Source organism: Choloepus didactylus, chromosome 18 (assembly GCF_015220235.1).
Source record: "Choloepus didactylus isolate mChoDid1 chromosome 18, mChoDid1.pri, whole genome shotgun sequence".
NCBI lineage: Eukaryota > Metazoa > Chordata > Mammalia > Pilosa > Megalonychidae > Choloepus > Choloepus didactylus.
In genome coordinates, this window is record NC_051324.1 from 60,896,813 (window position 1) to 60,923,449 (window position 26,637).

The window sequence follows — 26,637 nt, forward strand, 5'->3', positions numbered from 1 at the left end:
TCTAATTTATTCGGGTTATATAGTATTTTTCTAAAGTGAGTTGGTACATTATTTGCACTTTTGCTTAATTGTGTTTGTAAATGATCAGAGCATTTAACCTTTATAAATAGGCAAGAATGTCAAGTCCTTTATATGTGTAGTCCGAGAAAATGAGGCTAGAATCTCAATTTCTAGAGACTGGATGATTTACTTTGGATTAATTGATGTTTTAAGGTTATTCCCTTATTAAGCTTTTGCCTTGTCAATGGGGTTTGAGTCATTTATAGATTTTCTTTCTTGCAGTGAAACTGCAATTCTGAAAATTTAAGAACAAAATCCAAGCAGTAATATAAATTTCTAATAATGAGTGGGTAATGTTTCAATTATTCTGCGTCTCTAATTATGGATAGTCGTTGGAAATGTCACATCCACTGGAAAAAATTTATAAGGATTTTTAAATATTTTCTTAGGTAAAAGTGATACAAATAATCCTGGACCTGAAATTAATAAGATTCGAACACCAGAGAAAAAGCCTACAGAACCAAAACAGGTATGCTGATTACATTTAGTGAATGCATTTTTCTAATGGATCTCGTCTAATTGATCATCTTAGAGTCTTGATGTTTTTAAAGAAGAGTGTCTTCCTTTTTACATATGTCTTCTATGTTTATTATTCTAAAAGGATCTAGTGGGTCATGCTGCCCTCTCTTCCTTCATCTTTTCTTTGGCTGCCTTATTTCATTTATCTAGTATATTTTTCTTAAACACTGTTGTTCACCAATAGACGTAAATTTAGAGAGTTTCTGTGATAAGGTAGTAAATGAAGACACAGCTGCACATGGATCTTTGAAAATTATCTAAAAATGGGAAGAGCTGTTATGGTGGAGAGGAAGGCTTAACTTCCTCAAGTCCTTCACCCTTTTTCTCATATCACACCCACTATTTAAATCATTAACTATTAGTCCATTCATCTTCTTTCTCTGCTTCTGTGCTTGTGAACCCAGTTAAAGGAAATCATGTCATTGGTTGAATTATTGCCACTGGAAATTCATGTTTTCTAAAAACAGTTGAACCTGCATTCCTTTTGCATGTTGCCCAATTTTCAGCGGCCCTTTGCACGCCTTGTTGCCTTCAACCTTCTATTACCCTTATTATCAGGGATGACCTTAGACTTAAGTCATCAGGATTTTACCCCATTAATTTATCACCTTTTCTGTTATCTTTGAACATCCTTACTCCTTATCAGCAGTTTCAGAGGAATATAAAGACTAATCCCTCTTCTTGTCACCTCACAGACCTTGTCCCTTCTCCTCATTTATCTTTAAATTCTTTCTTCCTACTGGTTCCTCCTACTCAGCCTGTAGGATGTTTATATCTCTTCTACCCTAAAGTAAGTAAATTGACTGATACACTGTTTTTTTTTAAAAAAGACTCTTTGACTGTCAACCCCCCTCTGGTTAGTGCCTAATTTCTCCTTTCCACCACATCTCTTACTTGCTCCTTAAGTCATGCAATTTAGTATTTGGCCTCAACATTTCACTGAAACTATTGAGCCCCAAGTCACCAAATCTTACGAATACATTTCAGTTATAGTTTTATTTGACTTTTCTTTGTTACTTGGCTATGTTTTCTACTTCGGTCTTGACATTTTGTTTCCTTTGGTTTCTTTGACAGAACATTCTACGTTTAACATACCTTTTCTAATGTGCATTTCTGTCTCTTTTATAAATTCCTGTCCACTACCTCTTTTCTTAGTCCTTAAATTGAATTGAGGTTTCCCATGGTTCTATCATTATCCTATCTCTGTTTTTAGTATTTGGCCTCAACATTTCACTGAAACTATTGAGCCCCAAGTCACCAAATCTTACGAATACATTTCAGTTATAGTTTTATTTGACTTTTCTTTGTTACTTGGCTATGTTTTCTACTTCGGTCTTGACATTTTGTTTCCTTTGGTTTCTTTGACAGAACATTCTACGTTTAACATACCTTTTCTAATGTGCATTTCTGTCTCTTTTATAAATTCCTGTCCACTACCTCTTTTCTTAGTCCTTAAATTGAATTGAGGTTTCCCATGGTTCTATCATTATCCTATCTCTGTTTCCATTCTGTGGTTTCTTAGTATAAGTTTCTTACTGTAATCCTAAGATTTTCAGTATCTTCTCCATGGTAAATGACTTCCAAATCTTTATCCCCTATCTTAGTCTTGCTTCTAAGCAACTCTTCTCTATATTCAATTGCTTAAATCCCATAAGCAGCTCTGACTCATAGTTTTTACAACTGGAAGAATTCACCCACTGGAGTTGCTGCGTTGAGAATGAGGCAACCAGGAGAACCTCCAGTTAGAGGAAGAGGGGAACTGCAGCGAAAGTAGAAGTGGAGTGTATCTGAGAAAGAGAATAAATGTCGTATTAGGGTAGTACAGCAGCAACAGCAGTGGTTGTAGTGAGAGGCAGCCTAGGACTGAACCAATCACAAGAGTCCTAGATGCTATCCAGACCAATTGAAGTCAAGATAGTTAAGTGTCTCTCATGTCCTTGTTTTTAAATTTCTCTGATGAACCTTCCCTTATAGGAAACAAGGTAATGTAATAGACATGTTTCTTTCTTTTTCCCAGCCAATTGGTGGGGGAGGGAGTTTATAGCTCTTTTTGACTCAGAGCTTCAGTAGTATGAGAAAAGTAATAGTGATGAAAGATAATCTGATTCTGACAATAGTAGGTAGAGGCTCCTTCAGACTTGACAGTTCTTGATCCAATTTAGCAAGCCCCTTGTAATAACTTCAAGTACCATGGCCTTGGTCTGAATTTCTGTGTTGCAGGTCTAGCTTCCTGTCCTATCAAAGTTAGAAATGAAAGGGGCAATTAAAACAGCATCTTATCCACAAACAATCTTGACGTCTAATCATGGTCTCCCTCATGCAGTCGGAGTATGTGTATTGTTAGCATCTTCTGGAGGAAAGTATAACCCAGATGGATGTAACTTTAGTCATCAAAAAGATGGAGATTTTATAAAAGCCAAAAAAAAGATGGAGATTTATGGGGGAAATTGTTTCATTTATAAGGAATCTTAATCAGGTTCTGAGATATTTGAAGGGCATGCGTTGTAGCTACTTGGGAAGACAGGGACAGAATTGTCATCCTCACTTCGTTTTCAGTCCTATAACCTTAAGGACTTGATTGGCCAAATTTAATGGCAGTTCACTTGGGCTAGTAGATTAGAGATGAGCATGCACTTGGCCACGATTGGCACATCACAACCATTTGTTCTAATAGCTTGGTCACAAGGTAGAAACCTGGGGTACTCCACCTTCAATTTAGGACAAGCTACTGGTTCTTTTTCTTTGGGAGCGGTCAGCTCCGTGCCTCACTTGGTAGCCTCTGGTGAAGCAAATACTCTGGATTCCTCAGTGACTGCTTCACCATTGAAACTTGTAAGGAGATTGATATGCCAAGCAGCTCATTGAATATTTTGGCAGATCTGGAATAGACAACTTGTCTCTTTCCATCTTACGTTTCATTTTTCCATTGTTACCACTTATTATGGTGTTCTAGAAGGATGACAGCATTCACTAGCTTCAAAACCTTAGTAGCTTACACAGTTTATGGAATTAAAACAAATATGTTTATACTCAATATTGAATCATTTAGATTCTAGCATAATTAGGCTCTTACAGTTTCATCTGATGTTGAGAAAGGAAAACTAACTTGTAAACAAGTGAAGTAATAGCTCTCTTTACACAAAAGTTCTCATGCTCCCCAAATCTACCATGCTTCTCCTCTCCCTTTTACTTAGGATTTTGTTACCCTTCCCTGCTCTGTCCTTCCCTCCCTGGCAAATTCCAGCTCTTCCTGCAAGATTCAACTCCAATGCCAAGGCCTCTGTGAAGACTTCTTTCATTTTCTCAGGATAGGATCTCATAGCACTTTCTTTTATAAAACTCTAATTATATGTTTACATATTGGTATCCTCTCCTAGACTCTAAGCCAGAGATTAGCAAACTTTTTCTCTAAGGGGCCAGATAGTAAATCTTTACTTTCTTGGCCATATAGTCTCTGTTGACTACTAAACTCTGTCTTTGTAGTGCATAGCAGCTATAAACAATGTGTAACATAATTTAAAAAATTGATTTACAGAAATCCAATGGGCTAGGTTTGGCCTGGGGTCTGTAATCTGACCCCTCCTTTAAACTCTTCAGCATCCAGGCTAAATCTTATTGTTTCTCTCATCTTCAACACCAGGCTCAACATCCTTGGTAGCTCCTCAGTAAATTTGTGTTGAAGGAATGAATGTCAGTATATAATGGCAAAAATTGACAACCAAACTGGTTATCCAAAGGTGATATAGTAATTATTTCTTTGCTCATTTCAAAGTTGTCTAATTTGAGATAAATATTTTTTATTAATGTGGATATGTTTGAGGAAGTAGATTAAATATATAAATACAATAAAATTAGAAGGAAAGAAAACATTTTAATGATTTATGTCAGAGATGAATAAATGGTTATCTGTTTAAGAAAGAAAGTGTGAAATTAAAAATAATATTTTTAAAGGAATTAAAATGAATATGCTAAGAAGATCGTAGTACCTTTTTATGATGCAAACTTGTTATATATATATATATATCTGTGTTTCATCTTTCCTAATTTAAAAAAATACTGATTCCTTATTTGATTGTCAGTATGTGATTGATTGGGCTGGGCACCCAGCACTCCTGCCATTACTGATAAGAATATATATTAAACTTTAGATGTGTCAGTGGTAGAAAAAGATGGAGAGCTACTGAACTTGATGTTCTGCAGTTAAAAAAAAAATTGCCTTTTTCCCCCCCAGGTTGATTTGGAATCAAATCCACAGAATAGAAGTCCTGAATCACGTCCTGGTATTGTTTATCCCAATACCAAATTTCATCGCAAAGATAACCTCAACCCAAGACACCTAAATCTTCCTCTTCCTGCTCCTCATACACAGTATGCAATCCCTAATCGCCATTTTCATCCCCTTCCCCAGTTACCAAGGCCACCATTTCCTATTCCACAGCAGCACAACTTGTTAAATCAACAGCAGAGTAATTTACCTGAACAACCAAATCAAATGCCACCCCAACCAAATCAGGTAGTCCAGCAGCAAAATCAGATGAATCAGCAGACTCAGCAGCCACCTCCTCAACTTTCTCCTGCATACGAGACAGGACCCAACAACGCTTTTTTTAATAATGCAGTTTGTCATCAGGCGCAGTCTCCTCCTGCAGAGGCTGTGATTCCTGAGCAGCAGCCCCCTCCCACGCTGCAAGAAGGCCATAGTCCCCTGAGGGCCATTCCACAGCCCAGCCCCATTCTTCCTTCACATCTGAGTAACTTCATTGAGGAGAGCTCCTCGGGATTGACTATCAGGGAGGCTTTAGGTAAGTTCTTCCTTTATTCTGTCAAAGCTGGGTGTGATAAAATTCAGTGACTATTTACTTAAAAACAACATGTACTATACAATATTAACTTGAATCACCATTGATTCATTTCTTTAAAAAATGCTAGCAAAAATCAACCATTTAGTGTAATAATCAGAATCTAGTTCCAAATGCTATATACAATCAAGTATGCAATTGATAGCAGGTTACATTACTTTCAAGGTAAGGAAGAATTGTCATCGTTACCATAACTCTGGTTACTGGCAAATTTAGAAAACATTTACTTTCTCCCAAAACCAAATTGTAGCATTTCTTTGTCTTTGTGGAGAGAACTCTGGCTGTACAAACTCTTGAAGAAAATTAACCTGAAACTCCAGATACTCAAAACCTTAAAATTTTCACAAATATGTTTGTAGATCATCGTGTGCCTGGGAGCATCACTCTGGAAACATTTAGGCAGCAGCAAGCGCGGTTGCAGCAGTGGACTGAGCATCCTGCCTATCTCAGCCATGGCGGTCCTCCGTATCCACACCACCACCACCCTCACCTCCCACATCTCCCTCAGCCTCCCATTGGGTTACATCATCCACAAGTAAGGGCAGACTGGAAGCTCACCAGCAGTGCTGAAAATGAAGCAGAAACAACATACTCAAGGTGCCTTATTTCAGCAGCCTCAAAATAGCCTCTGAAGCATTACCCTCACTACTTTTCTTGCATTTAATCCTGATAGTGTCAACTTAGAATATTGTCCCAAAGAAATTGCATGCTGGCCTTCTAGTCACATGCTACAAAGTTCCCTTGATTAACTCTAAAACATAGATAATTCATGTAGTAGCAAGTCTTGTAAAAATCTAGGCATAGATAATCTTCTATGGAATGTAAGTTAACTAGGCTCCTTGTCTTCTAGTCTTTCCTGTAAAAGAAACACACCATCACTGTGGGTGTTTTTTTTCTTTCTTAGTAGTAATGCTTACAAAGAATGAATAATGACAGCAGTAAATTAGACGTTAAAAGTTAAAATAAAAATTTATCATTAATTCTTTTTTGAAGTAGCACAGAACTCTGCCTTTCTATAACCACAAGTAGTGAAGTGTGTTCAATCTTGACTCTAAACTTGTTTTTATGGCCAGTGTCATGTGAATGCTATGAAGTGTTTCTTAATCCCTGCTGAATAAAGTCACCATTATGGTGACCTTTTCTAACTACCATTTATCAAAGGCATGTAGCAATAAGGACAGTTGTTTTTAATACTAAGATAAAAGAAAGAAAGAAATATATATCTTTTTTCTAGTCAGGTACTCAGGCATATTTAGTGTCTGCAATTTAGCATCTGTTGATTGTTAACACTTACATTTGAGATTCGAGCTATTAAGTATTGTTAGTTCTAATTAAGTATTGCAATTTTGTTTGTATAAATTACATGTCTAGTTGACCAAGCTCTCCTTAGTGTGATAGAGTCTTTCTTTTGTTTTCTTCTCATCATATTTCATTGTCTTTGTGTAGGTTTCAAGACTTAATCAGAGAACTGTCCAGTCGTGATCAAAGTGAAACACGGGAGCTAGCTGAAATGCCACCACCTCAATCAAGACTTTTGCAATATAGACAAGTTCAGACTAGGAGCCCACCAGCACTCCCATCTCCCCCATCCAGTTCAGACCACAGTAGCCACTTTTCTAACTTTGGTGACAACAGCAGAGACGTTGAAGTAGCCAGTAGCCCAGCATTTCCGCAGCGCCTACCACCCCAGATATTCAGCTCACATTTCTCGTTGCCATCTGAACACATTGCCCCTCCTCCCTTGAAGTACCTGGCACCTGATGGAGCATGGACTTTTGCTAATTTACAACAGAATCATCTAATGGGGCCAGGTTTTCCCTATGGCCTACCTCCGTTGCCTCACAGGCCACCGCAAAACCCTTTTGTACAAATTCAGAATCATCAACATGCTGTTGGTCAAGAGCCATTTCACCCATTGTCATCTCGAACAGTGTCTTCTTCTTCGCTCCCTAGCTTAGAAGAGGTAAATATCTTTTTTATTTTCCTCTTTGCGTTTTGGGATTAGTTGATTGTGAAAAAAAATCAGTATTTATTGATTTGCTGATATCAGCGGACACATCTTATTGAATTTAATAATCTTTTAAAGATAATCCTTTCTTGGAAGGTACCTGGCGGGTTTTGAAGGTTTTTGTTAGAATTATTTGAATTCCCCTCTTCTTATTGTGGTATTTCAGCTTTTGTAGTATGATCATTATCATTGAAACATGAAGCCTCTTAGAGCCTTTTATTAAAACTGTTTTGGAGCACTTAACATCCGTTTGACTTGAGGTTATTCGTTCAAGCAGCTTTGTCCTTCCTAATCTGGGGAAATGGTTTTTATTGAGTCATCTTTTTACCTTAAGTCACATTTGTTAATTACAAATTTGTTAATTAGAGCTTTCCAAAGATGTTGGCTTTTCTCAACCAGTGGACAGTTCCAAGTGCTTTGCTCTTTCTCTTGTCATTCATCCTGAAGCTTTCTTAGACTAAGGCAGTTGATACACAATGATACTCTGATTTCCACATGTCAGAATTTGCAGGTATTCAACATAGAATTGAGTCTGCTAAACAAAGCATTTTAATATAAATTGAATTTTTATCTTAAAGTATTTTTAAGTGTTTAAAGTTATTTAAAGTGTTTCAAAGGAGCATCTTTGTGGCACTTTTCTGATGTGAAAAATGTAATGACTCCAGGTTATAAAACTTCCATTTGATGTAGACTAAAAAAAAGCTGTTCTCATTAAGTTTACAGTTATTAAAGATAAGAATTATAAAGCTAGTTGTGATCATTATCAGTGACCTCTTTTTAAAACAGTATAAAAATTTCCAATTTTGATATATGAAAAATAATTTTTCAATGTTAGCTTCATTTTGGCATTTTACTGGTTTCTAAAATGCCTTTAGAATTAATTAATTAATAATTCACATGTTCGCAAATTCTCTGCTGCAGATGCTGATTACAAAGTCAATTTCATAGGGAGAGCTGTATATCTTATTTCTAGGGTTTTGGATGTAATTTGTTCAGAATTGTTCTAGTATCATTGATTGGCTCATCATGTATAATAGCTATCATTTAAACAACTCAAGTGCTCTCATAGGCTCCTAAAACAAGTTATAAGCATGATAAAGATGAATTGTTATGTGTATGTAGGTACTCTGAAGATCTAGAAATTTGAAACCATACTTTACAAAAATTTAACACACATCTGACATTATTTCAAATTGTAATGGAATGGCTTTACAATCGAGAAGTAATTTAATGTTCAGTTTTGTGGCATTTTATTTATTTATTTGAGATAAAATTCACTTAACACAAAAACACCATTTAACCATTTTAAAGTGTACAATTTGGTGATTTTTAGTATATTCATACGGTTGCACAACCATCACCACTATCAAATTCCAGAACATTTTCATCACCCCAAAAAGAAACCCCATACCCACTAGCCATCACTCTCCAATCCCCTGTACTTCCAGGCCCTGGCAACCACTAATCTACTTTCTGTGTCTTTGGAAACATTCATATAAAAGGAATCAAACAATATGAGGCCTTTTGTGACTTGTTTCTTTTACTTAGTGTAATGTTTTTGATGCTCATATATGTTGTACCATGTATCAGTACTTCATTCCTTTTCATGGCTTATTAATATTTCCTTGCATGGATATACCACATTTAGTACATTCATCAGTTAATGGATATTTCAGTGTTTCTACTATTTATTAGGAATAATGCTGCTAAAACATTTGTGAACAAGTTTTTATGTAGACATATGTTTTCATTTCTCTCGGGCATATACCTAGTAGTGGAATTGCTGGGTCATATGATAACTCTATGTTTAACTTTGAGAAACTGCCAGACTGTTTTCATAGTGCCTGTACCATTTTACATTCCTACCAGTCATGTCTGAGGGTTTCAATTTCTCTGCATATTTGCCAACACTTATTATTGTTCATCTTTTTTGTTATAGCCATCCAACTGTGTGTGAAGAACCTCTTTTGTGATTTTGATTTTGATTTCCTTGATGGCTAATGATGTTGAGCATCTTTTCATGTGCATATTGGCCATTTATGTAACTTTGGAGAAATATCTATTCAAGTCCTTTGCCCATTTCTAAATTGGATTTTTTATCTTTTTGTTGTTGAGTCATGTTCTTCATCTCTTCTGGATTCTAGTTCCTTATGAGATATATGATTTGCAAATATTTCCTCCTACTCATGGGTTGTCTTTTTACATTGTTGATAGTGTCTGTTCTAGTTTGCTAATGCTGCCGGAATGCAAAACACCAGAAATGGATTGGCTTTTATAAAGGGGGTTTATTTGCTTACACAGTTACAGTTCTAAAGCCATAAAGTGTCCAAGGTAACGCATCAACAATCGGGTACCTTCACTGGAGGATGGCCAATGGTGTCCGGAAAACCTCTGTTAGCTGGGAAGGCACATGATTGGCGTCTGCTCTGGAGTTCTGGTTTCAAAATACCTTTCTCCCAGGACGTTCCTCTCTAGGCTTCAACTTCTCTCCAAAATGTCACTCTCAGTTGCTCTTGGGACATTTGTCCTCTTTTAGCTACTCCAGAGCAAAAGTCTGCTTTCAAAGGCCGTCTCCAAAATGTCTCTGTAAACTGCAGTTCCTTTCTCAGCTCCTGTGCTTCTTCACAGTGTCCCTCTTGGCTGTAGTACCTCTTCAAAATGTCACTTTCAGCTGCACTGAGTTCCTTCTGTTTGTCAGCTCATTTATATGGCTCTGGTGATTTAATTTAGACCCACCCTGAATGGGTGGGTAACACCTCCATGTAAATTATCCAATCAGAGTCATCACCCACAGTTGGGTGGGTCGCATCTCCATGGAAACACTGAAAGAATTACAATCTAATCAACATTGATGCATCTGCCCACACAAGATTCATCAAAGATAATGGCGTTTTGGGGGACATAATACATTCAAACCAGCACGGTGTCCTTTGATGATGCATAAAAGTTTTACATTTTGTGAAGTCCAATTTATGTTTTTCTTCTATTGCTTGTGGTTTTGGTGTCATTTAATAAACCATTTCCTAAATCAAGGTCATGAAGATCAACACCTATATTTTCTTCTAAGAGTTTTATAATTTTAGCATTTACATTTAGGTCTTTGATCTATTCTTAGTTAAATTTTGTGTATGGTGTGAGGTAGGAGTAAAAATTCATTCCTTTGAATGTGGATTTTTAGGTCTCCCAGTACCATTTGTTGAAAAGACTGTTCTTTCCCCATTGAATGGTCATGACACACTTGCTGGAAATCAGTTGACCATAGATGTTTGGGTTTATTTCTGCTCTTTTAATTCTACTCCATTGATCTATATGTTTATCCTTATACCAGTACCGCACTGTCTTTATTACCATATTGTTGTAGTAAATTTTGGAACCCAGAAGTGCAAATCCTCTTATTTTGTTCTTTTTCAAGATTGTTTTGGCTGTTCTGGGTCCCTTGAATATCCATATGAATTTAAGGATTCATTTGTCAATTTCTGCAAAAAAAAAAAAAGCCATCTGGGATTTTGATACAGATTGCTTTAAATCAATTTGGGGGTTATTACCAGCTTAACAAAATTAAGTCTCGTTGTGGTTGGAGAACATACTTGGTATGATTTTAATCACATTGTTGTAACCTAACATATGATATATCCTGTCCTGGAGAATATTCCAGGTTTACTTGAGAAACTTCTGCTATTGTTGGTTGGAGTGTTCTATAGATATATTTTGGGTCTCATTGGTTTATAGTGTTGTTGAAATCTTTTATTTTCTTGCTGGTTTTCTATCAAGTCATTCTTTCCATTATCTAGTATTGAATAATCTGGCTGTTATTGATGAACTATTTCTCTTTTCAGTTCTGTCAGTTTTTGCTTTATGTTTTAGGATTCTATTGTTAGGTGCATACATGTTTATAATTGTTATATCTTTTTGATGGATTGGCCTTTTTTATTTTATATGATGCCTTTCTTTTTCTCTCCTAGCAATTTTTGTGTTAAAGTCTATTTTGTCTGATATTGATACAGCTACTCCGGCTCTGTTTTGGTTACTATTTGTATGGAATGTCTTTTTCCATTCTTTTTACTTTCAACCTATTTGTGTTTTGAATCTAAATCTTATAGCCATCACATATTTGGAACATGTTTCTTTGCCAATTTGTGCTTTTTAATTGGAGAGTTTAATCTATTTTTAATGTAATTACTGATAAGGAAGGATTTACTTCTGCCATTTTGCTATTTATTTTCTACTTTTTTTTTTTTGCATCTCAATTCCTCGGTTACTGTCATTTTTGTATTTATACATATATTCTAGTATACCATCTTGGCTCCCTTGTTTTCTTTTATTGTGTATTTTTGAGTAATTTTCTTAGTAGTTACCCTGAGGATTACAATTAACATCTTAATTTAGAAGAATGGATTTTGGATTAATGTGAACTTAATTTTAGTAGTATGCAAATCTTTGCTCTTATATACCTCAATTCCCCTCCCCATGCTGTTATTATCACAAGTTGCATTGTTATACATTATGTACTCATCAACAAAGATTTATAATGGTTGTTTTATTCAATTGTCTTTTACATCACATGGAAATAAAGACTAGTTAAAAACAGAATAATACATTATTACTGTCTTTTATATTTACCCATGTACTTACCTTTACCAATATTCTTTATCTTTGTATTGATTTGAATAACTGTCCAGTGTCCTTTCATTTTAGCCTAAAGGATTCCCTTTAGCATTTCTTGTAGGTTAGGTTTGCTAGCAACAAAATCCCTCAGTTTCTATTTATCTGGGAGTATCTTAATTTTTCCATTTTTGAAGAATGGTTTTGTCAGATTCAAAATTTTCGATTGATATTTTTTTCTTTCAGCACCTGGAATATGTCATCCGACTGTCTTCTGACCTCTGTGGTTTCCGATGAGATATCAGCTGTTAATCTGATTGAGGATTTCTTGTACGAGAAGTATCATTTCTCTCTTGGTGCTTTCAGGATTCTCTCTTTGTTTTTAAGCAGTTTGAGTGTGATGCATCTATATGTAGATCTCGTTGAGTTTATCCTGTTTGGAGTTCATTGAGCGACTTAGATGTGTAGATTGTTTTCATCAAATTTGAGAAGTTTTTGGCCATTATTTCTTCAAATATTTTTTCTGCCCCTTCCTCTCTCTGTCCTTCTGGGACACCTCGTATACATATGGTTGATAAACTTGATGGAGTCACTCAGGTCTTTGAGACTCTGTTCATTTTTCTTCATTCTTTTTTCTGTTCCTCATACTGGCAATCTCAATTGACTGATTTTAAGTTCAGTGATTTTTTTTTCCTGCTTGCTGAAATCAAGGGGCTATTGAGCCCCTCTAGTGAAATTTTAATTTCAGTTATTGTACTTTTCAACACCAGAATTTCTATTTGGTTTCTCCTTTTTTTTTTTTTTTAGTTAGATAATGTTGTTGTTGTTAGAGAAATTGTGGGTTTACAGAAAAATTCTGTATTTGATTTCTTTTTTATAATTTTATCTCTATTAATATTCTCTCTTTGTTGAGACGTCATTCACTGATTTCCTTTGGTTTTTTGTTCATGGTTTTCCTTTGCTCTTGGGACATATTTAAAATAGCTGATTTAAAGTCATTGCTTATTAAGTCCAATGTCTGGGCTTCTCAGGCATAGTTTCTATTGATTGCTTTTTTTTTTTTTGCCCCACTTTTGGGCCATACTTTCTGATTTCTACGCATGCCTCATAATTTTTTTTGTTAGTAACTAGGCATTTTGAATATTATGTCCCAGCTCTGGAAATCAGATTCTTTCCACTCCCCAGTGTTGGTTGTTGGCTGCTTGTTATAGTTGTTGCTTGTCTACTGACTTCTTAACTAATTTTGTAACACCTGTATTCTTTGTCATGTGTGGCCTCTGAAGTCTCAATTCTGTTAGCTTAGTGGTCAACTAATCGTTGAACATAGAGAGCCAAAAATGCCAAGGGGATCTGTGTTCAACACTCAGCCAAGCAGTTTACGACTCTGGCTTAGCTTTTACTTCCTGCTTGTGCAGAGCCTCAAGGTCAACCAGAGTTGAGAACTGTGGGTCTTCTCACATTTTTCCTGAGCATGCATACGGCCCTGGATATATGTGTGGCCTTTCAGATTCCAAGGAATGTGTCAGAACTTTTCAAAGTCAGCGTTCTCCAAAGCATCTCATTCCCCAGCTTTTCCTCCCAGGCTTTTTGGTTAGTTTGTTGTTTGCCCCGACTGTTAACAATTGTCTTAGGCAGCAGCAACTGAAACATTTACTTGTAAATGTTTTGGGACATCCTCCAACCCCACCTCACAGTACTTCAGCACTGGCGGAGTTCCCAGTTAGATAAGACAAACCTTTTGAGCCGGTGTTCCAGGGAGCCACCAGACAGATCAAAAAAAAAAAAAAAAAGACAGGTGTTTAATGAGATCTATTCTGCTCTCTCTGGTATTGGAACTGGTAAATGGGCTCTTAATTTCAAGGCTACTGCTGAAGTAGGGAGCAGAAGATGGGCCAGGGGATATTAACACACCTAAAAGCTTTCTGTTCTTACTGAAATTCAGCTCTTTTTCTTAATTAAATGCTCTCCTGGTTGCTGCAGATTTTTGGTTAGTTTCCAGAGGCACAAAAAATTGATTCTGAGTTTTTGTCAGTTTTTTTGTTGCTTTTAAGCAGGATTGGACTTGCAATTCCTTACTTTGCCATGTTCACTGCTATCATTCATGAAGTTTTGATTTAGCCTGCCAAATGAGTTTATAATATGTGGCAAAAACTTATGTGCCAAAGTTTTTAATGACATTTGATAAAGGTTTTTGCTTTACTAAATAATACTTAATACTGAATAATGTTCTTTAATTATTGATGTATTTATATGATCCTTAATTTTGGAATTTAATTTCTTTGCACTCCGGTGCTCTTAAGGTTTGGTATTTACTGTGTAGCAGTGAATGTATGAGTAAAGTGCCTTCAATTGGTCAGTGAGTTCTTAGAGTGAAATTATTTTCACAGAATCATTTGATCATGTTTATTTAGATGCATGAGATTCACAAATGATGAGAAACTTGCAACATTAAATAAATACATTGACAAGGAAAAATTTTTTTTTGCCACTTTGCACGTGTTAAAGTTTTTAGTGCATTAGGATAATTTTTGTCTGTTACATTGTAAAAAATGATTTTGCATGAATTATCTCATAGAATGAATGTGCTTGCTGTTTATTTCCAGCCTTTTCAAGTAATTTCTATAACATTAATGGTACAGAGCAATGTCTTATTTCCCTCCCTACTGTGAATTGTTTTATTTCCAGATATTTTGGCAGATTGATGTTATGTGGGATGAAAACACCTAGAATCTAGCTTAATAGTTAACTTGAATGGAGATGGGTTTTTATATTATGTTTCAATAGTTTTATCTATTTTTATAATGACTTTGATTTTCTTTTGACAAATGAAATACGTGATCAGGATGGAAAATGTAGAAGTTAGAGGAATTATTTATAATTTTACTATATAAAGATAACTACTGTAGCATTTAGCCATTTACTCTCTTGTGCATAGATATACATGTGTGATTGATTTATCAAGGGGGCCTTACCTTGTTGAAGAAAACTCCAGTTTTTCCCCTAATCACTGTGTCCAGCTACACCACCCCATCAAACCCTTCCTTTCACTTTGTCAAGGCACCTTTGTGAGGATCTTGGTCCTATTCCACACATTTTTTTCTTTTTTCACCACTTTCAAGTTGAATGTTCTCATTTAGATGATTACAGCTTAACTCCAAGGGTTTTCTGCACCTACCCTCAATGTAGCTAAGACTGTGTCCCTCAGCTGCTTGGAGGAGACTGGGGTTCTGTGGACTGGAAGTGGGGCCTGCATCCTCTTCGACTTCCAGTTCTCCACCAGTGTGATAGGATAAGGAGGAGAACAAAGGGCAAAGATGCCGTCCTTAGGGCTAGGTTACCTATTCTTGATTAACAGTGGATTGATAAGGTGCTCCAATTTGATTTCAAATTTCAGTGTAAGCTTGGGATTTTGATTTACATTTAGCCAGTTGACTTTATACCATTTATTAAATTATTGCCTTTTCACTAATTAGAAGAAACTTTCTTATTAAATAGTAAATTATTTTTATAACAATATTGTTTCATATTTGCATGTTCAACTAATTGTTGGGGGGAGACTTGAGCAAAAGATGAATGCAAAGGGAAATGAAGTTAATTCCTGGTTTCTGACAGGTGTTCAGTTTCTGGTAATTTTGGCATGATTAAGGGTTTGTCAAGGGTAATTTTATCTGGGTAAGATTTTTCACTTTGCATGAAACTTTTATAATCTAACCTCTGAGTAAAATGCAGTTCTTCAGGATATGCTAGGCTCTGTTTCTGGTCTTTTTATTTGTTTCTTTTAAGCTATCTATATGTTTCTGTACCAGAACTACACTGTTTTACATTTTTGAGGTGTTATAGTGTTCTATCCTAATAGTGTAAAGTCCCCCCTCATTCTTTTTTTTTTTTCTTCCTACTTTGAATTTCTGCATGTGGGGGTATGTGTGCTATTTTTCTTGTTTTTTTCTACAGAAGTTTAGAATACCTTTGTGAACTCCCTCCTTCCTAAGGTTTCACTTAAATTAAGTTAAATATATGACTTAATTGGAAGAAATTTTGTCTTTATGAATACTTTAAACTTTTCATTTAAGAACTGGTGCAATCTTCAATATTTTAAGTTTTTTTTTTCTTTTTGTTTTTTGAATGTTGTGTTGTAAAATTCTGTAGTGTCTTCACTTAGATCTTAAGTATTTCTGGATAAATTTACTCTTTTTTTTTTTTTTTTGAACAGGATCCCTTTTTCCATTATACTTTTCAGTTATTTTATCTTGAAGATTATAATTGTGGATGATGATAGCTAATGACTTTTTTTTTCCCGAAAAAATGGGCATAGTTTTTCCAAGTTAAAACCAGTGATACTGATAGTAGTACAAAGCAAAGCTTTTACCATTTACGATGTTCTTTATTATGAAATATTTGGATTAGAAATGTTCCTAACTTATTATGTTATTTATTATTTATTTATTATTTATTAATAAAAATACTTTTTAAAAGCATCACTGGTATATAAAACTGTGTATTTTTGTGCTGCAATGGTGATATTGTGATGCCCTTCTAACACACGTTGAATGTTTATTAGTCCCTCATTTTGATCAGCTTTCGGTAAATCAGCATTACTTATGGCATCCTCTATAGAGAGGACATGCATGCTCCTGTAATGTATCAGTTTTGAAATACTTTTTGTTTTATGATGGCTTTTGAACGAAGACATTTTTGAATCATCTATTTGTTTTCCTTCAATAACTCTAGTTTAAGTTAGTCAATAGTTTTGATTTTTTACTGTTGTCTAATCATTCCCCACCCCTCCTCCCCCAGGTTCCCTTCTGCGGAGCAAAGTATTGTACAAATGTAGCTTGAAGATTATAATTGTGGATGATGATAGCTAATGACTTGTGCTGTATAACCAGGTGGAAATGCTGCTGTCTTCTCAGAAGTTTCTTCTCAGAGAGATTTTTAATGTATGGTATCTAATAAATCTTCTGATACACACAGCAGAGACAATGATCAATAAATTAATAAATTGGATCTTATTCATGCTTAAATTATCAAAACTAATCATTTAAATGAGATGTCCTCTTTGATTAAAGTTTCTGGCACCGTAGTTAATGAGACTTGACTTTCCACCAGTGTTTAGATCTTCTCTAGTGTGATTATAAATAGAGCACTAATTAATTAAGGTGCTAACCTTTCCTCCAGGTATTTATTTATACACATCCATGTGAAATGGCTTGCTAACATCATACAGTAGAGATATATTGGTAAGAGAGAGTGTTATGCAAATTATATGTTTTTATTTAAACTGATAATTATATTTAACAGAATTTATACATTAATGTAGTAATTTTTCCTTATTTATATTTCATATATTAAGTGACTTAAAATTTTTAGCAGTACATTTTGATATTTAGAAGGAATTTCAAGAATTTTGAAAATAAAAATATTTTTAGCCTCATAATCATTTCACAGTTTAACATGAAGAATATTTACAAACACACAGAAGTATATAGAGTTGACACCAAACCCAGAAGTAAGCATCTCTGATACAATAGAAAGAACCTTTAAGTAATGAATAATGAAATTATTTAAGAGCCTGGGATTCTAAAATGAAACCTGAGTCTCTGTCACTGATAAGGTTGCAATTTAAAAGTAAAGGAACAATCTGATTGGTAGGAGATGTATATAGAAGGGATAGTCTCTTCATGGGGGGAAAAAAACCCAAGGAGAACTGGGCAAAAGCAACAGGAAACAAAAAATTTCAAGAAATAAGAAAAGAAGGGAGAAAAATATAGCTTAAATATTTAAACAGCCTAGATAGGGTTCCACAGGACTGAGTATGGATGGAGATATAATTGATGTTCCCTATCAAAAATATTTTTATTTCGTGGGCAAGGGGTCTTTTTCTGATCTTTCAACTTACTGTATAGAAACTTTCCTCTGTGGGGAAAAAAAATCAGAAATCTTAAACATATTGCCCAGAATGTATTTTATTGTAGTCAATTAGCATTCTCTATAGTTTTCTGAATGTAAGTTACTGAAATAGTTTTGTGTATGTCATCACACTTGGATTATTTTATGTTTATATTTTAGCCAGTGTATCAAATTGTTGATGGTTGTTAAAGTTAGTGATGGAAATTTTTATAATAAAACATTGAAATCTATTGCTCTTATTGACAAAGACTTTGAATCATCGAAGTCTTTCTTAGAACTTTGGAACTAGTCAGGGTCTTGAAGATTATTTATTCTAACTCCCTGTTTTTAAAGGAAACTGAGAACACAAAGATATAACAGGACTTGCAATTAATGTGGAGCTGAGACTCCTGACTTCCAGACCCAGGCTGCCTCTGAAACATCATACTGTTCTTCAGATCTTTGTACCATGAGAAAGATTTATTACTGAAAATGAGTAATGAGTAAAATTACAGAAATAAATGGGAAAAGCCAAATTATATTCTTGGGATTTAAGAATTATGTCTTCAGTTCTAAAACATTTTACTCGTGTGTGTGTGTGTGTGTGTGTGTGGTGTTGGGGAGAGGGAAGATGTTTCATTTTAGAATTCTTGATTCTTGAAAGCTCTCCAGTTCTAGCTATTAAATGTTTGCTGAAATGATTAATTTAGAGGTCTCAAATACCTGAAAATTAACTGTAAGCAGTGTACTTCTTTTCTCAATATTCTTTAAAACTAAAGCAGAAATTCCCTAGCATTACAACTTTTTTTAAAAAGCTGGAAATTTTATTTCATTATGTACTTATGATTCTTCAAAGAAAGCATAAACAGTTATGAATTGAAGGTAAACTGTGAACTATTTTGTTTCCTACCCAAACTGGCAGTTTTTTCATTGTAAGAGGTGCTATCGTCTATATTTGATATCTCGATGTTTCATATCCAAGAAGAGTAAACAAGCTAGAAAGATTTAAGGTAGCTGAAAATGTCGTGGCAGTAAATCTGACATGTCCCTCTTAGATGTGATATGTGCATTCATTCTAGTATCTCTTCTATTACCTGCTGTTAGGATGTAGAAAAATAATATTGTTTGGAGGGAAAATACTACTTGCCGATTGTAAGTGCTCTTGCCTGTGAGATGTTTCAAATGGTGTTTTTCTTTGTATGGACCTATATTGATTTTAGTGCACTTTGCCATAGTTACGTTTATTTCGGTGTACTTTCCTTTCAAGAAAAACGATAATAAAAGTTTGAAATAAATGTACTATAATGTTGGAAATTCAGACAAATTTTTGCTTTTATTATTATGGTTGAATCTTATGAGCGTAATACAGAATGTTAAAGATGTTTTTAAAATTCTGAGATAATGCATTTTATTTTTAAAATAATTATTTTAATAGTGGGGGGTATCATAGTTAACTAGGAAAGAGATGATGGTGGCTTGGACTATGGTGTAACAGCGGGAATGGTGAGAAGTAAGTAAATTCAGGATCTACTTTGTATATAGAACCTATAGGAATTCCTGATGGATTAGATGTGGTTTGTGAGGAGAATAGGACCTAGGTTTTAAGCCCGACCAGCTACCTAAATGGTGGTGCCATTTGCTCAGATGAGGTTGGCTTGGATAAGGGAGCACATTTGCAGGGATTATGGCAGGGTGGGGAGATTTTATTTTGATATGTTAATTTTGAGGGGCCTATTTGACATCCAGTTGGAAGTGTCAAGTGGATGGTTAGATGTAGGAGTCTAGAACTCGGGGGGGAGGGCTGGACTGGAGATACAAATTAACCCAAGAGATGGCATTTCAATCCACGGCACCCTTGGCACAACCTTGAGGCATTCTCATAGAGAAGAAGAGCCAGCAAAGAAGATGGAGGAATGACTGATAAGAAAGATGGGAAAACTAGGTTAGTGAGGTGTCATTAATGCTTAGAGAAAAAATTTCCAGACAGAGGACGTGGTCAGTTTTATCAGATGCTGATGAAGGCCCAAGTATATCAGGATTTGGTAATGATAAGTGGTTATTACTGGTCACCTGTTAAGAACTATTGGGATATATTAAGAAAATTAGAGGGAAACAATTAGAAATGGTGACAATAGATGACTATTGAGTTTTCCTGTGAAAGATAGCAGCGAAAAGAGATGGATAGTCTGGAAGATAATGTGGAGTTGGGTGTGGGGGAGGGTAGGGTTGGAGTTTTGTTTGTTTGATTAATGTTATTTGGTGATGTTAAAATCAGTTTTGTATGATAGTGGGATGATCCAGTTGAGAGGGGGAAATTGATGATGTAGGAGAGAAAGGAAATCATTACAAAAGTGAAACCCTGATGAAGATGGGAGAGTTTGAGACCAAGGAATCAAGTGGCTTTGTTAAGAAAAGGTTTGAGGAGAGAACTTGGATGTCCGAAAATGTCCTTATAGGTGATTGACAGTGGTTGTCTAGGTGTAGAATTCTAAGTTGAAAACAATTTTCCATCTCCCACCAAAATGTCTTCCGGTATCTAGTGTTGTTGATGAGAAATCTAGATTCATTTTGATTCATTCCTTTGGAGACGACTTTTTTCTTTCCTTTCTTTCTTCCTTTTGCCTTTTGAACATTTGAGAGTAGGTTGCATACGTCATGCTCCTTTAACACTTGATACCTCCGTGTTTACTCCCTCAGAACAAAGATATTCAAATATGTAAACACGTTAAGTACAGTTTTTAAGTCCAAAAAGTTTAACATTGATGTAAGCTTACAGTCTATATTCCAGTTTTTCTTTTGTCCCAGTGGTATCATTTTGGACCTTTTCCTCCTCCATTATTAGGTCCAGTCCAGAATCATGTATTGCACTTCATTGTCTTTGTTTGTTTAGTCTTTTATTTTTAAAATTGTGGTAATACATACAACATGAACTTTCCCTTTTTAGTCACTCCCAAGCATATGATTCAGTGGCTTTAAGCACATTCACAATGTTGTGCTACCATCATTATCATCCTTACTAAAACTTTTCAATCACCCCAAGTAGAAACCCTATACCCATTATGCATTAACTCCCAATTACTCCCCCTTCCCTCCCCTGGTACCCTGTATGCTACTTTCTGTGTCTATTAATTTGCATATTCTAGTTATTTCATATAAGTAGAGAGTCACGTCTTTTTTTTTTTTTTAATTAAATTCAGTTTTATTGAAATATATTCACATACCATACAGTCATCCATGGTGTACAATCAACTGTTCACAGTACCATCATATAGTTATGCATTCATCACCCCAATCTATTTTTGAACATTTTCCTTACATCAGAAAGAATAAGAATAAAAAATAAAAGTAAAAAAGAACACCCAAATCATACCCCATCCCACCCTATTTTTCATTTAGTTTTTGTCTCCATTTTTATGCTCATCCATCCATACACTAGATAAAGGGAGTGTGATCCACAAGGTTTTCACAATCACACTGTCAGCCCTTGTAATCTACATTGTTATACAATTGTCTTCAGGAGTCCAGACTACTGGGTTGGAGTTTGATAGTTTCAGGTATTCACATCTAGCTATTCCAATACATTAAAACCTAAGAGGTGTTATCTATATAGTGCATAAGAATGTCCACCAGAGTGACCACTCGACTCCATTTGGAATCTCTCAGCCACTGAAACTTTATTTCGTTTCATTTTGCATCCCCCTTTTGGTCAAGAAGATATTCTCAATCCCACGATGCCAGGTCCAAATTCATCCCCGGAAGTCATATCCTGCATTGCCAGGGAGATTTACACCCCTGGGAGTCAGGTCCCATGTAGGGGGGAGAGCAGTGAGTTCACCTGCCAAGGTGGCTTAGTTAGAGAGAGAGAGAGAGAGAGAGAGGACCACATCTGAGCAACAAAGAGATACTCAGGGGCAGACGAGTCACATCTTTAAAAAAATAATGTTTTAAGTTTATCAAGTGTTTTTCAATAGATTATAGCATGTGAACCCACCATATTCATTATTGTTGCAGACTACAACTTATCCATTGCATATTGTCTGACTTGTTAATATTGATTGTTTTAAATCCTACAGTGATGTTCCTTTCCTCCCTCCTTCCTCATTTCTTTCCTTCTAGGTAATGCTATTCTTCTCTACCAAATACATTGCTTCAAACCTAAGAGCTAAATTGAAATAGTGGAGTCCAAGTGAGTTCTGTGGCCAAGAATTTCTTCTTCAAATCTTGGGAAAATTAAATAGAAACAATGTGGCATTTATGCAACATTCAGTATTTTAATTCTTTTGTCAAATATTTACTGAGGGCTTTTATGTACAAGTCACTGTATTGAGTGCTGGGAATACAAAAGTGAGTAACATCAGTTTCTGCCCTCAGAAACTTTGTATATCCTTTGTATATCCCTGACATTTTTAATTAGGTCAATGTCTCAATGCCTCTCCTTGGATCATACAAATTCAGGTCTAAACAAATTTAGGCTTAAAACATCTTTTTTTATTAAGAGAAAAACATGAGCTTCTCCAAAAAAAACAATTTTGCTGATGGATCAATAACCTTCACATTTTATGAGAGAGTTTAGCTGAACAAAGATATAAAGCAATAGCATTTAGTGATCTTTTGGACCTTTCAACCTGTATAATTATGAAAAATTATAAAAATGTAAATGTCCCAGGAATAAGAGGTCTTTTAACTCAAAGAGTACAGACTGATGGCCCAGATTTGTTGTATTTGGCTTTTTAAGTGGTTGTTAAAAAATTGAATTTGACTGGTTTGAGTGGCAGGCATGTATTTTCCAGTTCCTCACAACCCGACTCTTGTTTAATGCCTGGTCTGAGTTCCACCTTTAAGTCTTGACCTGGCCCTGTGGGCATTGAAATTTGCTACTCTTAGTTTAAATAAGTAATGAAATCAGATTCAGCTATTAAATGTGATGTTATTAAACAGTTTTCATGACATGGAAAGATATCCATGATATTTTAATGAAAAAATTACCAACAGCATACAATATGCTTTCATTTTAAATAAACGTTTGTTTATATGCATATAGAGAAGGATGTTTAAAATATCTGGTTTTCCTACTTTTACTGATGTTGATCCCTGGATGTCAGTGATCACGTTATCAGTCTGATCCACTGATTTTAAAACTTCCCAACAACCTTTCAGATTTTAGCAGCTAATGAAAACTGTTGCTTAGATTCATTGTTTTACTGGAGGTTGCAAAATGGTGATTTAAGAATACTTTCCATTTATTCTGTATTTATTTCTCTTCTGTAAAGGAGAACTTTTCCTCATCAACTATTCTATACAGTCTATGTAGAAAAGGAAGGATAAATGCTTAATTCTTGCCTTTTATTAGTTAGTTTTCAGAGTAATGAGTTGGTGCTTTTGGAGGCTCCAAAGGTGACCATTGAGACTTCTGTTTTCCATTTTCTTTGTGAATGTCATGTGAATTAAGTATTATTATGTGTTTGAGTTTTCAATTCATTGTAGTCATTATACTTTTTGATATATTGTTCTTTGCCCGGTAAGAGCCTCTTCATATTGGTGCATGCATTCTTTGGACATAACTACAGAAATGTTTCATAGCTTCCTTGCTTTGAGGCATGGTAAGATGTCCCTAGTTTATTTTGTACATTTTCTTCCCAGACTAGGAATCAGTTATTTTCAGAGAGCCCTGGCTATAGTCTGCTGCTAAGGATGCTCTTTACCACTGAATTGTTATTGCCTTTTCACTGGGCAGAGGTGGGAAACACTTTTACTTATTTATTTGAAAGAGAAAATAAATCATGAGTTCATATTTGATATTTCTAAGTCAAATGAAGGGTTATAAAGTTTTAAGTATTTGTATCCTTTCTTTTATACTAAAAATCTTGGTTCCTAATGAATGACTTTAACATAGTTGCTTATTTCTGTATCTGTATGTGTTTACATATATCTAAATGTATATATAATAGTTTTATAATAACAATACCAATATTAAATTAATAATAAGACTACTAAGTACGGTTATCTCTGTGGTTCATATTGTCCTAAAGCAATATGATTTTAAGGGCATTTGAAATAATTTTTCTACATGTGGTTATAGTCCCCATTTGATAAACATTGAGTTCATTTATTTCTATTTGTTTTTACTTTTTAAAGATTGCCTGTTAAAATTTAATTTTCTTTTAAAGAAGCATTTATTAAAACATGCTCCCAAAGTCCACATGATAAGACAAGCAATATTCAGAGAGGTGAAGCTGCTATTCCCTAACCCTAGGTTGCCCCCTCCCTATATAGATAACCATTATTATGTTTTTGGTTTATCCTTCTATTTTTTTTTTTTTGTAATATAAGCAAATACTTATATGTATGTATATAAGTAAAATATACTCCCCCCTTTCTTAGATAAAAGGTAGTGTGCTATTCCTATTGATATGTACCTTGATAGATTGGAGATCACTCCATTGCAGTATATAGAAATCTTCCTGATTCCTTTTTATAGCTGCATAGTATACCATAGTTTATTTAACCATCTGCTATTGATTGTTTCTAGTTGTTTGCTTCAAGGAATAACTGAATGTATATGTTATTGAGGATCTCAAAGAGCTTTTATGTGAGTTATAGCTGTCAATATTTTTAAAACTATTGATAGTTTTTTACACAAGCTACTAATGTTTAAAACTGAACTTGAAAAACTGAATCATTTTAAAATTATAATAATAGACTTATTACAAGTTAACATTTTTTTATGAAAATAATTATTTTTTTGTAAAACAAAGATATTTAGTGAGAAGAGTGCTGTTTTTTTCACATTTTTGCAAATTTACTGCAATATGTTATTTTGGTTGAAGTATATGAAGAAAATCTGGTCATACAGATATGTAGTAGGTAAAAGGGAACAGTATTTTAATAGCTTTTTTGGATGATTATAGATATCTTCTTTGCTTTTTACTATACCAAAACCTGACAATTGGTAATTTTTTAACGATTAGTTGCAATGTGGAATCTGAAACCTTATGAATGAACTTTTCATATTGTTACATCATAGGCCATTAGTTTGTCTGTCACTTTGAATGGATTTTTTTACTGGTGCATGACTTGGAAACTATTAGTTTACTGAGCTGCAGAAGCAGCTCTTCCAAAGACTGACACATTTCAGTATGCAATTTTTACTAGCACCACCGGTCTCATCATAAACATCTTTAAGTTTTGGGAAGCTGTCAAGCTCACTTTATAGATAAAAGTTTTCCAAAATTTCAATTTTCACACAATAGTTTGAATTTTACCTTTGGCATTAAATACTGTGAATTGTTGTCCTTGATTTGACAGGCTCACTTGACTCACTTCCAAGCAGATTATCTGCCGAACAGCCAAGTATGAATAGTCAGTTGTTCTTTCAAGTAAAAATGCTGTTCTTTGAAAAGAGCAGCTAGTTCAGATCACAGTTCAAATAATTGCACGAGTGCTTTTTCTCAAGAAAACCACTGTCCTTCACTGTGGCGCATATGTGCCGTTTCATCACACAGAATATTTAAAAGATATACTTAAGGGTTGAAATTTTTAAAAATTAATGAATTTTGTTGTTTTAAGGATATCCTTAAATGAAGCTGTCTTTTTTTCCCCCAGTGAGTGCATAGCCATGAAGGATGCGATGAGTACTAGCACAGTTGGTGCACTGTCCTGGTTTGTACTAAGGTACCAACAGTTTTTCCCATTTGTGCTCTTGCACCATCAGTGCAAATGCTAACACAGAGGAAAGGCCTTAGTATTATTATGATAACAATTTTGATGCCATGGACCTCCTAAAAGGATCGCAGAGACTCCTTCATCAGTCTGTGGACTACACTTTCAGAAAAGCTGATTTAAAGAACTCCTGCAAATCAATAAGACAAGTAGATGATTCAGTACACAAATAAGCAATGAACAGGTATTAGTAGGTGTGAGCAAGCAAATTATAGGAGAAGGAAACCCAAATGCATCAGAAATATATAACAAAAAATTGCTCAACTTCACTAGCAATCAGGGAAATGTAAATTAAAAGAATATACTAGTACACACCTATCAGACTGACAAAAATATACAAGTCTGACAATGCCAAGAGTTGTGAGGAGGCATGGCAGGAGCTCTCATACACTTGCTGGTGAGAGTATAAATGGCCACAACCACCTTGGAAAGCAAAATCTTATAAAAATTGGAGATGTATCCCACTTAGAAATTCCTTTTCTGGATATATACCCTAGAGAAATTCTTAACACCTGTAGGCAAGGAGACTTGTACAAGAATGTTTATTGCAACATTGTCATATAGAAACATAAGAAACTAAATGTTCAACAAGTGAATGGATAAATAAAGTGGTATATTCATTGAGTCAAGTTCTGTATAGCAGTTAAATTAATGAACTAGAGCTGCAAGTATCAACATACATAAAGTTTGAAAATGTAATGTTAAGTGAAAAATATAAAAACCAGATTGAAGAATGACATATACAGTATGACACCATTTCTGTAATTTTGGAAACTATGCCATGTCATTAAGAAAATTGTCTGGTGACAGAGATGGAGGTAGCATGGCCAATATGGTAATAGAAGAAAGAACTGATAGGAATTTATAATAGTAGTCTGTGAGAGAATTGAATAGCAGAGGTGATGAGAGGTGATGGAATAAAGCTTGTTAAGTTCTACTTCCGAATAGGAGATAGGAAGGTATCATCACACTTGCTCTAATAAT

The 26,637-nt window shown here is 34.8% G+C and overlaps 1 protein-coding gene across 1 annotated transcript in view; it reads left to right on the plus strand.

Moving 5' to 3' along the window:
* Positions 1–26,637, plus strand: part of HELZ (helicase with zinc finger) — a 219,813-nt gene that overhangs the window by 163,441 nt on the left and 29,735 nt on the right. The window contains 4 exon segments of the mRNA XM_037810306.1: positions 450–529; positions 4,811–5,381; positions 5,798–6,035; positions 6,885–7,401. Coding sequence (XP_037666234.1) covers positions 450–529; positions 4,811–5,381; positions 5,798–6,035; positions 6,885–7,401 — 1,406 coding nt within the window.